This window comes from Elephas maximus, chromosome 14 (assembly GCF_024166365.1).
Source record: "Elephas maximus indicus isolate mEleMax1 chromosome 14, mEleMax1 primary haplotype, whole genome shotgun sequence".
NCBI lineage: Eukaryota > Metazoa > Chordata > Mammalia > Proboscidea > Elephantidae > Elephas > Elephas maximus.
Window position 1 is genome coordinate 24,626,980 of NC_064832.1, and position 15,557 is coordinate 24,642,536.

At 40.6% G+C, this 15,557-nt stretch overlaps 1 protein-coding gene across 1 annotated transcript in view; it reads right to left on the reverse strand.

Annotated features, from left to right (window-relative positions):
* Positions 1–15,557, reverse strand: part of LOC126058277 (phosphatidylinositol 3,4,5-trisphosphate 3-phosphatase TPTE2-like) — a 310,242-nt gene that overhangs the window by 212,638 nt on the left and 82,047 nt on the right. The window contains exons 2-4 of the mRNA XM_049853315.1: positions 6,013–6,069; positions 5,502–5,558; positions 4,573–4,626 (exon numbers count right to left, since the gene is read on the reverse strand). Of these exons, the coding sequence (XP_049709272.1) occupies positions 4,573–4,626; positions 5,502–5,558; positions 6,013–6,069 (168 nt within the window). The remainder of the gene's footprint in view (positions 1–4,572; positions 4,627–5,501; positions 5,559–6,012; positions 6,070–15,557) is intronic.

A 15,557-nucleotide genomic window follows, 5' to 3' on the forward strand; every position in this document is an offset into this window, starting at 1 on the left:
TTAATGAGGCAGAACTCCATCTACAAGATTAGGCTGCGTCTTAGGCCAATCTCAAAAGACAGAGAAGTGAGCAGAGAGACATGGGGATGTCATACCACCAAGAAACAAGAGCCAGAAGAATAGCGTGTCCTTTGGACCCAGGGTCCCTGAGCTGAGAAGTTCCTCAACTTGGGGAGATTGATGAAAAGGACCTTCCCCCAGAGCTGACAGAGAAAGAAACCTTCCCCTGGAGCTGGTTCCCTGAATTCTTACTTCTAGCCTCCCAGACTGTGAGAGAATAAATTTCTCTTTGTTAAAGCCATCCACTTGTGGTATTTCTGTTATAGCAGCAGTAGATGACTAAGACAGAATTTGGTACCAGGAGCAGGGTGCTGTTCTGACAGATACTTAAAATATGGAAGCCATTCTGAAACTGTGAATGGATAAAGGCTCGAAGAGTTTTAAAGTGCCTAAGAGTAAAAGCCTAGATTGTCTTGAAGAGACTGTTGGTGGAATTATGAACATCAAATACAATTCTGGTGAGGGCTCAGAAGGAAGTGTGGAAAGCTGTTACACTGGGGATGGTGCAGATGGCAAGAAGCAGCAGCAGAACAAGGAGACCAGCAAGAGACGCCACCGGAGACAGCAAGAGAACTGAGAGCCTTTGCATAGAAGGCTTCCTGGTGGAGTGGGGTGCCTCCAAATACTTATCAGTGGAGCTAGGCTCGCTGACCCACGGAGCAAGAGAGCTGAATGCCTTCCAGCCAAAGTTTATGGTGGAGTGGGGTACCTCCAGACACTTATCAGTAGAGCTAAAGAGCTTTGGAACACTTGCCCCAGCAGGGCAGACAAGGGCAGCAGGGTCTGAGGGGCCAAGAGACTAAGGAACCAGGAAGCAGAAGCTGAACAGACAAGGAAAACAGGAAGCAAAGCTGCCTTAGTCTCAAAAGGTAGAGCTGCCATTCAGATGGACTAGGAGAATGGGGACACCCAAAACCAAGGGAGCAGAGTTGCCATTCCAGTGCGCCTGGAAGGAGGACTTGAAGCTCAATGCTGAGAGGCCTCCACGCAGAATCCAGAGAGTGTGGCCAAGTCTGGGGGGCAGGGCCAATGTGTAAATGGTCTCAGGGAACAGAGGATATTTTCAAGTCTTGAGAGCTAATGCTGATTTGCTTGGTACCTGTTATCCCTTCTTTCCCTTCAATGTCTCCCATTTGTAAAGGAAATGTCTAGCTTGTGGCTGTTCCACCACTGTACTTTGGAAGCAGATAACTTGTAGATTTCACAGATGAAGAGGAATTTTTGGATTTTGGACTTGGAATTGAACTGAGACTTTTGCTATGATATAATGGGGTGAATATGTTTTACATGTGGCAAGAACATGAATTCTGGGGGGCTAAAGGGCGGCATGTCATGGGTTGAATTGTGTCCCCTCAAAATATGTGTCAATTTGGCTAGGCCATGATTTCCAGTATTGTAATTGTCCACCATTTTGTCATCTGATGTGATTTTCCTGTAATGTAAATCCCACCTCTATGATGTTAATGAGGTAGGATTGGAGGCAGTTATGTTAATGAAGCAGGACTCAATCTACAAGATTAGATTGTGTCTTAAACTAATCTCTTTTGAAATATAAAAGAGCGAAGTGAGGAGAGAGACATGGGCACCTCATACCAGCAAGGAAAAGAGCCCGGAGAATGGCGTGTCCTTTAGACCAGGGGTCCCTGTGCTGAGAAGCTCTTTGACCAGGGACGATTGAAGACAAAGACCTTCCTCCAGAGCCAACAGAGAGAGAAACCTTTCCCCTGGACCTGGCACCCTGAATTCGAACGTCTAGCTCCCTAGTCTGTGAGAGAAAAAAAAATTCTCTTTGTTAAAGCCATGCAACTGTGGTATTTCTGTTATAGCAGCAATAGATGACTAAGACACTGAAATAAGTCAGTCACAAAAAGACAAATATTGTATGAGACCACTATTATAAGAACTCAAGAAAAGGTTTACACACAGAAAAGAACATTCTTTGATGGTCATGAGGGTGGGGAGGGAGAGGAAGGGGAAATCACTAACTAAACAGCAGACAATTGTCAACTTTAGTGAAGGTAAGGACAACACACAATATAGGGGAATTCAGTACAACTAGACCAAAGCAAAAGCATAGACATTTCCTAGACATATCCAAACAATTTGAGGGATCGAGTAGTTGGGGCTGGGGGTTGGGGGTTGGGCACCATAGTCTCAGGGGATATCTAGGTCAATTGGCTTAACATAATTCATAAAGAAAATGTTCTACATCTCACTTTGGTGAGTAGTGTCTGGGGTATTACAAGCTTGCAAGCGGCCATCCAAGATACATCTATTGGTCCCATCCTGTCCAGAACAAAGAAGAATGAAGAAAACCAAAGACACAAGGCAAATATTAGCCAAAGGACAAAAGGACTACATGAACCACAGACTGCACCAGCCTGAGACCAGAAGAAAGAGATGGTGCCTGGCTACCACCAACAACCACTCTGACGGGGCCACAACAGACAGTCTCAGACAGAACAGGAGAAACATGTAGAAGAGAATGCAAATTCATGAAAAAAGACCAGACTTACTGGTCTGACAGAGACTGGAGGAACCCTTGAGACTGTGGCCCCCAGACGCCCTGTTAACCCAGAAGTGAAATCATTCTCGAAGCCCACTTTTCAGACAAAAATTAGACAGGCTTATTAAACAAAAAACACACGTGAGGAACATGGTTCTTAGTTCAATCAAATATATGAGACCAAATGGGCAACTCCTGTCCAAAAGCAAGAGAAGAAGGCAGGTAGGGACAGGAACTGGACAAATGGACACTGGGAACCCGGGCTGAAAAGGAGGAGCATGCTGTCACATTGTGGGGATTGTAATCAGTGTCACAAACCAATGTCTGTATAAATTTTTCAATGAGAAACTACCTGAAGCTGTAAACTTTCTCCAAAAGCAAAATAAAAAATTGTTTTATAGATTTTAACAACTTCCGCAGTCTGCAATTGATTAGACATGCAATTAAGATGCATTGATAATTACTGGTGATTGGAATGTGAAATTTGGAAACAAAGAAGGATCAGTAGTTGGAAATATGGCTTTGGTGATAAAAATACCAGAGATCACATGACAGGATTCTTCAAGACCAAGGATTTCTTCATCATAAATACCTTTTTTCAACATAAAATGCAGCTATACACATGGACCTCGCCAGGTGGAATACACAGGATTTGAATCGACTACACGCATGCGAAAAGACGATGGAGAAGCTCAATATCATCAGTCAGAAGAAGACCAGGGGCCAACTGCAGAACATATGCAAGTTGAAGGTGAAGCTGAAGAAAATTAAAGCAAGTCCACGAGAGTCAAAGTTCAACCTTGACTATATTCCACCTGAATGAAGAGGCCATCTCAAGAACAGATTTGACACATTGAACACTAATGACTTAAAATCAGACGGGTTGTGGGATAACATTAAGGACATCCCACAGGAAGAAAGCAAAAGTTCATTAAAAAGAAAGAAAAGACCGAAATGGATGTCAGAACTGACTCTGAAACTTGCTCTTGAATGTAGAGTAGTTAAAACAAAAGGAAGAAATGATGACATAAAAGAGGTGAATAGAAGATTTCAAAGGGCAGCTCGAGAAGACAAGGTAAAGTATTATAATGAGATGTGCAAAGATCTGGAGTTAGGAAACCAAAAAAGAAGAACACACTCAGCATTTCTCAAGCTGAAAGAACTGAAGAAAAAATAAAAGCCTCAGTTTGCAAGACTGAAGGATTCTATGGGCAAAATCTTGAACAACAAAGGAAACATCAAAAGAAGATGAAAGGAATACAGAGTCACTGTTCCGAAAAGAATCAGTATGTGTTCAACCATTTCAGGAGGTAGCATATGATCAAGAACTGATGGTATTGAAGCAAGAAGCCCAAGCTGCACTGAAGGCAATGGTGACAAAAAAAGGATCCAGGAACTGATGGAATATCAATTGAATGTTTTCAAACATGGTATTTGTTTGCAAATTCAATTAGAGTTATTTATCGTGTACCTTCTCTTCCTTAAACATTTTTATGCCTTTCCACAGTCTTCCATCCCTCTTCTTGCCTTGGCACAAGCCCTGTCTTTCCAAAGACAAAAGACCCATCAGTGGCTCCTCTTTCTACCCTTCAAATGTACTTACTTATATAAAGGGGGAAGTTCAGTATCTTCATCAGCAATGAGTCTGGAAAATTGTTCTACTTTATTTTAATAACAACAAATATAAAAACACATCATTAGAGATTTGCCACATGGGTCAGTGGTCTGATCATTTTATTTGAACAACAAGAATTGCCTTAATCTAAAAGATATAATAAACATAACTTAATTCGTTGGGAAACCTAAATTTTAGAAAGAATTTTAGAATCACTGTCTGGAAAACTCTGTATTCCCATGGATACTTCCAGGACTGAATGTGGCAAATCTCAATCTCAATTAATCATTCATTCTCTCTCTCTCTCTAGCTCTTCCTCTTGTTCTTATTCTCACTCTGTCTCTCCCTCTCTCTATTCCCCCACTTCTGCTTGTATGTATTCATGACTCACCTTTTACTGGTGGCATCATCCCAGATTAATGATGTCAATTTATTCTGATCAGTGCTAAAACGACGAAAAATGTAAATAGTGAGATGGCACATGATTTCACAGACTATCTTTTTTAGTTCAGATTAGCTACAATTGCCCCACAGTTTGTGAACTGGTTAAATATTTTTTTAAAAATCACATGTAGAAAATTATTTGAAACCTGATATTCCATTTTCCCTAGAAATAAGGCTTTGCAAGTTTACAATGAAGATGTAAGACCATTACAAAAACCTTCCTGAATAAAGATTAAAGTACAGCTCTAATCTAATCCCTATGTGTGGCAGCATTTTGAGCTTAAATTTGCTTCAAATGCAACTTCAGTCTGTGCGTACATATTCCTCTTGCCCCTTCTAATTTCCTGCGTCTTAAGTCCATCCAACACCTCCGTGCTCTTCACGTTGACATGTATGACTTTCCTGCCCTTCCTATAGGGTTCAAACAACTGTATGCTTAAACCAAGGTTTCTATCCAAAAGGAAGGACAGTCTAGGTGTTGAGACACCAGTTTCAGATGGCGGCAGAGCTCTGGACAATCAGGGACAGATCTAAGATCTATTGGCTCCTTTCTTTTCTGTTGAGGGCTCCTCTCTTCCCTGTCCACTGCTTCTAAATAGGAATCTCTCTTTTAGTATATGCTCATACACAGACATTCTGATAGCTTTCTAAGGTTTTGGCTGACAGTCATTAAGGGCCACAAAAAGATGACGAGTAAGAAGTCTCATGACCTCATTGTATGTGTCCCACCTACATCCAAAAGAGAAAGAAAATTACATGCAGAAGTTTACAGTGAGCAGTCTTTAGAGAAACTGTTTCGGAAACTGTATTGCCCTGGATGCTCCTGTGACTGAATTTCTCAATCTCTCTCTCTCCCTCTCTATATTTATACCTTACCTGTTATTGGTGGTGGCTCCATGGGAGATTACAGATGTCAATTCATTCGAGTCAGTGCTAAAAAATTTTAAATGGACAGATTTAAGTACGATTTTTTACTATGAAACCTAATTGCATATATAATTGCATTTAAAGCTAAATTTACTTCAAAATTCCACTTCAGTTTGTAGGTTCCTATTCTTCTTGCAGATCTAAATTTCTGCTTTTCAAGTCCCTCCAACACCTTCCTTACTCGTCACATAACGTGGATTCTGTCCTGCCCCTCAGATAAGGTTCAAATAACTGCATGCCTGAGGCAGGGACTCCATCCAATATCAGGGTGGGTCTAGCTATTGGGACCCTAGCTTTGCAAGGTGGCAGAGCTCTGGATGGCCCATGGACAGATCTAGGGTCTCTTAGCTCCTTAAAGAAAGTCACATACAGAAGCTTATAAAAACAAGGAAAGAGCGTCAAAAAATCTCTGTATTGCTCCCAATATTTTTCTCCACTCATATCAATCAAGTCCACTCACCCCATGTTGTCATTTATGCCGGAGGACACAGAAGAGACTGTTAAAACATCCTGAACTCTGCAAATAGTAAAGATCACACATAAGAGAATAAAGTCAGACATTTTCTACTTAAAATTCTGAGGAGATATTGCAAGAAATGAAACAACTTCAGGGTATAAAAGTGGGACCCTCAGGCATCCTGGGGTTACGTGTGCGTGTGTCTAATACAAACAGAAGGAAGAAGGCGAGGAAAAAGCAGTAGTGATGATTAAGCCTCTTACTTTCTTCTCCATTTTTTATACTACTCTGGCCATTCTGGAATAAACTTGAGAAATGAGAGAGAGAGAGAGACATGTGAATGTAGAAATGGGGAAGTGGATCTGGTAACAGCTGATAAAGGGGTACAGAGAAAAGAAAGAATGCAAAGGAACATAACAGTTCCAATGGTGGGGAAGAAACAAGTATGGAGAAGTCAGGGATGGCATAAATTATGTTTATTAGATTTCCTAAACTGAAAGTAAAGCATGTGTTCAGGTTAGTTTTTTTTCCTTTTCTCAGAGTTTGTTTTCAAAAAGACATCTGGCCATATTATCAAAAATCAAGACTTTCCTCCACCCATACCACTAGCTTGGATAATTTGCTTTACCTCTCCAAAGAATAGTATCCTCATTTATAACAGGAGAAAGAGGAGCCTTGGTGGCACAGTGGTTAAAGGGCTCAGCTGCTAACTGGAAGGTTGGCAGTTCAAACCCATTAGCCACTCCACAGAAGAAAGATGTGGCAGTCTGTTTCCGTAAAGTTTTATGGCCTTGAAAACCCTATGGATCAACTCTTCTCTGTCCCATAGGGTCGTTATGAGTCAGAATCTACTCGACAGCAACGGGTGTAGACTGAGACACATGTCAAAAGTACTTTGCAGCTGTCAATTTTATATGATCATGATGGACATTTATCTTTTCACAAATATTATTGACTTTTAGATAGCCTACCCTTTTCATGAAACATTTTGCCATAAAAGTCAGTATGTGACAAGAATATAAACAGATATCTACTCTTTAATTCAAGTACATTTAAAGTTCCTCATCAAAGTAATCCATTCCTACAATCTCCTGAGAAATCTTGAGTTCCAGTCAAGATGATCAATAATACTCTAAGAGGCATCCTCTTCCCAAAACTACGGAAGTCGAACGGAAATATGGGTTGCAAGGAATAACACTGCCAACAAGCCCTGGGAGACACCAGAGGACTAAAGGCTGTCCCTTTAGTGGCAGACAGCCTGGGAAACAGGGTGACCTGGGGCAGCCTTGACAGGCTCAGACGAAGGGAAGCTTTCAAGTTCTGTTTTGCTTCTCTCTTGATCTGCTCGGGGACAACCACTGCCTTTCTCAGTAGAAACCAGTAGCCATTACCCAGGTACCGCTGGAGTAAAATTAGGGTAGCACTAGGCTAGCTGATGAAAACAGAGAGAGCTAAAGAGCAATCTGTGAGCCTACACTGCTCTACTCCCTCCAGCCCTAGAGCACAAGGTTTCAACTTAGGGAGACTGCCTCCTCCAATGCTGCTTCACTAAGAGTTTAAAGGTGACATACCCTGACCAGAGGGGTTGCTTGGTCACAGTGCTTGTGGTTTCTGAGACTCTCTGTCCTGGGACTCATCTTTAATTTACTGAGAAAGACTTAGTTTAGGCCCTAGCCTTCAACGATGGTGACTATATAATTCATCATCCACATTAAGCACACGTTTGAAAATGAAAGAGGATACTATTAATAATTATTCTGAGAAAATGGCCACATACTAGGATTGTCTCATTCAAACCTTCAGCCCTTCCCCAATACAACTTACTGGACTGAGTAGACAACAGCCACAAGGAATGTGAGTGCATAGCCAAAATAATTAGATGCACCTGAGGAGTGCAACTACTGAAAAAGAAATACAGCAAACCAAAGAACATATTCCATGTGAAACAGAACTATTAAATGAGACTGGTTAAGATTTTTAAATAAGCATGAGAAATAACACTTAAGAATATACAGGAATCCCAGACTCCCTGCTAACTGAGAACTGAAGCCACTCCCGAAGCTCATTTTTCAGACAAAGTTTAGACAGGTCTGTAAAACAAACAGTAACACACGTGAGGAACATGCTTTTTAGTTCAATCAACTATATGAGACCAAATGGGCAACACCTGCCCAAAGGCAAGACGAGAAGGCAGGAAGCGGCAGGAAACTGAACAAGTGGACACAGGGAACCCAGATGGAAAAGGGGAGAGTCCTGTCACATTTTGGGGACTGCAGCCAATGTCGCAAAACAATTCGTGCATAAATTTTTGAATGATAAGCTAATTTGCACTGTAAACTTTCCCCTAAAGTACAATAAAATTTTAAAAAAGAACATACAGGAAAATGTTAGTTGCACAGAATAAGAACTTATTAAAAATATCAAGAGTAAATCTTATGTGAAAGAATGTAGTTGTTGAAATAAAGAATCAGTTCATGGGAAAATAGTAGTTAAGATACATGTGAAAAGTTAGTCAGTGAGTTGAAAGATCAGGCTGAGAAACTCCCAGAAAATAGCAGAAAAGAATAAAGAGATAGAACATATAAAAGAAAAGCCAACTGATACAGAGTATAAAAGCTGAAATCTCACATCTGGACTATAGACATCTAAGTAGAAATGAAAAAAGAAAGTGTAGAAGAGGAAATATTTGAAAAAATAATAAATTAAAGAAAGAATATCACAGAAGTGATGTTTCATCTAACAGATACTTAAGCGGGGTTTACTAAGTGCCAGGCATTGTCCTAATTCCTTCACAAATTGGTCTCATTACACCCTTTGAGACAGTTACTATTATTATCCCTATCTTAAGAATGAGATTGGAGCACAGATAGGTTAAGTACCTTGCCCAGGGTCACAGTTTGTAAGTTGCTGAACTGGGATTTGAACCGGTCTGCACTCAGCCACTGTGCTTGTCTTTGACTTAATAGCCTTCATTTACTCTTAAATTTTTAGGTACGGCTGCAAAATGCTAATTAAGCAAGGAAAAAAAAAATCACAGCCGAAGTCCAAGATCAGCCATTTTCTTAGCTCAAAGTGCAAGTAATCATTCAGCAGGTATAAACTGGAAGTTTAATGTTCACTCTTTAGACAGATCCTGAGCTGTCTTTCTAAATAAAATAATAAAATTTTCCATACAGCAAGTAAACTTTTGCAAAATCCTTAGAGCTTTTAGCAGTTTATAAATAAGTATAGTGTATATAATAAATTATATAATAAATATATGCATATATATACACACACACACACATACATATATGCAGACTCTGATGCATGGCAACTCCCTTTGTGTGTATTGTGTTAAAGTGGAACTCTGCTCCATAGGATTTTCAATAGCTGATTTTTCATAAGTGCACCTAAATCACATTTAAAATACTAATTTATTTAAAATTAAATTGCTAACCTTTTAGAAACACTTCAATGGAACATAAGATATATCTGTAGGGTCCTTAGATTGGAGACGACACTAAATAAAGGACATAGATTTGTCCCAATAAAAAAAACTAGTTATTCTACATGAAATTCTAAATTAGAAAACCATCTGTCACTGCACAATTTTTCCCCAGACTTGTTTTAATTTTTTCCATTGATACTGTGGGAGTCAAAACTTTTAGGTAGGTATAATGAAACCTAGTAGAACTAGAGAACTTTGTCTCCTTATTGAAACATCTAAGTAAGTTACCTGAGAATCATCTGGTTGTAAAAGATTGACTAATTCTTTACTTGGAAACCTTTTGCTTCATACGCAATATGAAATATACTACCCCTTCACAAAAAAATGTCATGATCACCATCAGTAGGAAAGAAAAACCCACGCTGCAATGTCACTCTCAGTCCACAAGTCAGAAGATGTCACATTCTGAAACACAGACTGTCGAACAACAACACAAAATTAATCAGGACAGTCATTTGCACAAGTACCTGACTATAGAGTGATCTCTGAGTGGTGGATGGGACCTAAGTGCTGCTCATATCTTCCTAAAGGTCCAGCAAGAAAACTAAAAATAATGTTAGACCAACTGTGATCTAATTAAAGGTAACATACAGGTTCTTAATGTTATAAACAGGAGTGGAGGCCTATATGGAGTAAGGGAAGAACTCTCAAAGATTCCATGTCAGCCAGAATACCATGAGCTCTAACTAGGCAGGCAGATGTTTTCTAGACTACTTCAGAGGTGAAACCCAACAGGAAAGAGGGGCACAGGTGATCCCTGAGATCACTGAACTGCCTTTATCCTGACTATCCTCATGAACAAACCTTAGTTTGGTTTTCTAAAAAGATATTTATTCTGAGAAGAGAATGTCTCCACCAACCATTATGAGCCTTCTGTCCCCTCCCAATTATATATAAGATTTAAATTAATAACCTGGGATTCTAAGGTGTCAATTGGTCTCCAGAATTTGGTTAATTTATGTCAATCTGCTGCAAAATGTAAATATGTAAAGCTGACCAGCATATAAACAATCCACAGTGCCCATCAAGATGTAATTCTGGGAAGCAGATTGGTGCCGTCCGCCAACTAGCCTGCATCTAGTCCTCTCTAACCATATCTCCGCCACAACACAGATTTGAACCTTGAAAGAGCTGTGTTATATTTAATAGAGAAGTTACTTGATCTGAAAATGGTATTCAAATCCCTCATCTTTTCTAAAACAATGACATGAAATTATCTGCTATCATCTTGAATGAAATGTTTTATACCATCTTAAGATTTTACCATTTAAGGCAACTTTAGAAACAATTGTATGACTAGTCATAATGCTAAAGTAAGAAAATGAATGTTGAAATTTTAGAATGAATAGACATTTTAATCTTATAGCTTTTTGTTAACTGAATCACATCTCTCATATCTCAAAACGATCTAAAATTGGTCTTAGACATTCTTTTAAGTCTTCTTGGCGATAGTGGAAAGGGTTGAAGATTCCCTTTTTTATGACTGTTATACATATGGTTGTTATCACTGAAAATTTTTCTTCAAGTGAACTTTTAGACATTATGTTGTTGTTGTTGTTAGGTGCCATCGAGTCAGTTCCGATTCATAGCAATCCTATGTACAACAGAATGAAACGCTGCCCGGTCCTGTGCCATCCTCACAATCATTGTTATGCTTGAGTCCATTGTTGCAGCCACTGTGTCAATCCATCTCATTGAGGGTTCTCCTCTTTTTTGCTGACCTTCTTTCTACTTTACCAAGCATAATGTCCTTCTCCAGGGACTAATCACTTCTGATAACATATCCAAAATATGTGAGATTGTCGTCTCGCCATCCTTGCTTCTAAGGAGCATTCTGGCTGTACTTCTTCCACTACAGATTTGTTTATTCTTTTGGCAGTCCATGGTGTAGCCAATATTCTTCACCAGCACCACAATTCAAAGGCGTCAATTAATTCTTCTTCTGTCTTCCTTATTCATCATCCAGCCTTCACATTTAGACATTATATATGCCTATAAATTTCAAATCTGCAAGTGATGAATAGATAAATTTCACAGGAAATGCTTTTTACATGACATGTCTCGAATACACTAGTACTTGTTCTAGTGGCATGCTTGCTTGGGTCATATTAAATATATCACTGGGTCAGCATTTCCCAAAGTGTATAGAATGGAATACTAGTTCATGGAGATATTAATAGGCATTAATGTTAATAATAGGTGCTGTGCTAGATGCCTTACATATAATAATTCATTTAATCCTCAAAATAATCCCATAAGGTATACATTATTATTCCTTTTTATACACGACAGAAATGAGCTACAGAGAGGATGAGTAATTTGCCGATCATCACCAGCCTGGAAGAAGTAAGGTTGAGATATGAGTGCCCTCTGACTCAAGAATCCATGCTCTTAGCCACAACACTTAACCTAACTTTCCAAATGTTGAAGTAAGTGTAAGAAATTATTGGTTGCACACATTTCTTTGCTGTGGGACTTGAATGCTGATGAGCATTGTGATTCTCTGAGAGGGCTAGGGTATTCAGAAGTTCCTGAATTTATTTGACCACAGAATCTCTTAAATTACAAAAGGAAATGTGCACAGAACACATTTTGGAAACACTGTATTAAAAAAATATTTCTTTTATCTCTTTAAGTAAAAGTCTCCCGCACAAATCAATTTTGGGCTCTATCAACAGCTTAAAACTCTAAGCAGAAATAGACATTAATACATCATTCTTCCCGCTTCTTTGGAAAAAAGGGCTGGCTGGAGTTTGTATCCTGAAATCCCTCTTGTCAGGGCTGAGGAGCCATGAAGGGAGCCTTCTTAATTCTAGGTGGGTGTCCTGATGTCCTTGAAGAATAGTTCATGGGAGTCCCTTCAGGCCTTAGGAGAAAAGCTTATCTCTTACAAAAGAAAGACATCTATAGGTATCAGCTGCTTCTCAACGGGGAAGACTAACAGGGTTGACTATTTAGAATACACTGATAAATCACATTAGGAAAAATGTTTGTATCACCAAAAATGAAAGAATTTGAGTTTCTGACATAGGCAGGCATATTGAATGAATGCTGGATTTTCCAGATGGCTTCTACTGAAGAAGAGAACTGTCAGATGCTTAATTTACTAATCAGATCCAGATGATAGGCCAGACCTGCTAAGAAAGTTTCCGGGGCACCAATCTATAAATAGGGCATGAAATATCACTAGATGTTGCCTGAATTCCTTTCAGGGAGAGTATTATTTGAAGCCTGAAATAATAATTCAATAAGCTTCTTGGGGAAAGAAATGTGACTCCCCCACAGGGCATAAATAAGTAGGTAGATAACCCGCCTTCTAAAAGCTGGGTATTGCAAACTGATCTAACTAATTTGGTTGTACATGATGCTTAGGTGCTTTTGGAAGATGAGAGCAGCCATGTATTGTCATGCTACAGGTTGTGATGAAAGGAGTCTCAGACAAAACCTGTCACACATACAGACACTCATCAAACAAGCATTCAATATCTAGCGGTCACAAGAAAAGTTCATATAACCTGCACTGTAAACTCTGTCCTTTCAGTCATTCCAAGCATCGCCTTACATGAACCGTTCATTCCCACGGGCACACCAACATTCCAGAGGCTGAAATTCTTGTAAACCAGCGGCCAGAGACAGGACCATACAGGGCCTAAGCCTCAGGTGTCATTCCTGAGGGTACACACATTAGATTCTTACATATCCTATTTATGCAAGGGTGGGGTGCCATTTTAGCCAATTTACACACATATTTTGAATTTTAATGCAACTCTAACATCCAACTTGCTGGTTTATGAGCCATTAATCTCACTAATGGAGTCCCTGAGTGGTGCAAACGGTTAACATGCTTGGCTGCTAACTGAAAGGTTAGAAGTAAGTTCAAGTCAACCCAGAGGTGCCTTGGAAGAAAGCATTGATGATGTACTTCTAAAAGATTGTAGCCACTGCAAACCCTGTGGGGCACAGTTCTATTCTGACACACATGGGGATGTCATGAGTTGGAGTTGACCCCATGGCAAATGTTCTTTTATTTTTTTAATCTCACTAATAATCCATTTATGACTTTCACTGTGGTAACTAACAATGCTTCAGGTGTTGATCAAGACGGGACAACAGGAAACAGACGAAGAGAGAATAGTTTCCTAGAAGGCTAGCATCCTGCAGCTGCCCCTAGACGAACGAGAAACTTAGAGAGACCAGCAGATACAAGTTATGACACTGCTAAACTGAAGGATTTTAAAGGAAATTACAGGCATAAAACAAAGCCTTTAATTGAGTTTGCCAAGTACATGTACAAATTTCATTTGCAAACAGTTCACATTTCCTATGAAAGAAAGTACACATGTATGCCCTATTCCATTAACCAAGGCCGAGAATTATGTTTAGAATTCAGCAAATTTCAGTCATATCACTTACTTACTACTTCGGTGACATAAAAACCAGAGACAAAAAGGGTTCCTCTTTAACCTCTGCATGGTGTTGTCTTGTGGTTGAATTTAATCTACAACTACTCTAAAAGAAGGAAAAACATATATGAATTTTACATTCCATGTGTTTAAGACACATAAGGCAAAAAGAAAGTTACACATAAAACTTGTTAGGTATGGATCTGTTATTTCTAAAGCCTTGAATCCACAAGCTCATGAAATTTACAATATTGTGCAATTTTATCAATCCTGTGAAGCATGCATTCTGTATTCACCCTTGTTATTTAGCTCAAAAAATAGAGAAAAAAATTGAGTGTTCAATAAAATTTAACTTTAGCTCAAGGACACTGGAAAGGTTGCCTATTTCCTACATAGGGCCCAGAAAGGGAAACAAAACACATTTCACCCCAGTTTTACATCATCGTAGTGATTACTAATGTTTCTGTCCTGGAACAGCCTGCAGATAATAAAACGGAGGATTGGGCCAACAAACAGTTGCGCTCCTCCAGGTCCCACAGAGCCGCAGTCCTGCCGGGAGCGGGGAGAAAACCAGAAGCCAGCGGAGCTAAAAATGCACTGCAAAGTACACTGCCAAGTTCAAAAGCAGTAACATGATACTGCACTGGGGCAGCCAGAAAGGAGCCATAAACCGCCTAAACTCTTGGAAGGAGAAAAAAATGAAAATATTAGAAAAACTGCTTTTGAAAAAAAGAAAAATAAACCAGTTTGGACATAAACGTTGATACTGAGTTTTGGGTCTGGGGCCTGTAAATCCCGTATCTAAATACCAGCTCATGAGCAACAGGCGGAAGCGGCTCAAAGCTCCCAGGATACAGCTTCAGGCTCCAGAGATGTGACCCGGAAAGCCTGGGCGACGAAGGCAGAACCACATTTCTGGTGGGGTCCTCCCTTCCTGCAAACTCGGTTCCCGCCTACCTGAGGGCGGGGCTGCTTCAGCGCGTCCGTTTCGGCCCGAAAGGGCCTGGGGGCGGAGGGCGGGGGAGCTGGAGACGTGGGGACGGAGGGGCGAAGGCGAGGCTGAGGGGCGGTGGGGCGCAGGAGGTGTCGGATCTTGTGACTTCGTCTGTTTCCCTACGTGGGAGCGAACTTTACTCGGGATCCTGGGAGCAGTTTCCTTCTCCTCCTGCCTTCAGGATGATAGCTTTTCTTTTCTTTCATTCTTTTTTTATTTTATTATTTTAATTTCCCAAAACAAAGCCAGTGGAGCCGAACTTTCAGCCAGTTCCTGGCCAGCAACGAGGCTTCTGCTCCTTTTGCCTCACATTCGCCTATTTGTTCCCGTTCCTGGGGCAAGGGAACTCCGAGAGGCCCCTGGAGGGGGAGGAACGTCAGCTAGTGGTCCCTGCCGCTGGGGACAGGGCAAACCTTCCCGTCTAGGGCCCTAAGGACCCCCTCCCCCGGGTCCCGCGGAGGCTGTCCGGGCAGCGGGTTTGGTTTGGTATACTCTGGACGAGGGCGAGAAGGTAGTATTAGCCGACAAAGTGGCCCCCTTGCCCGGAGACCCTCACCCCTAGGTCTTTACCTGGCGCTTGAAAGGAGCCGGTATTAGAATACGAATTCTGTGTCCATGGCAACCCCGCGCAATGGATTCCTGGTGGTCCTGAGATCGCTGT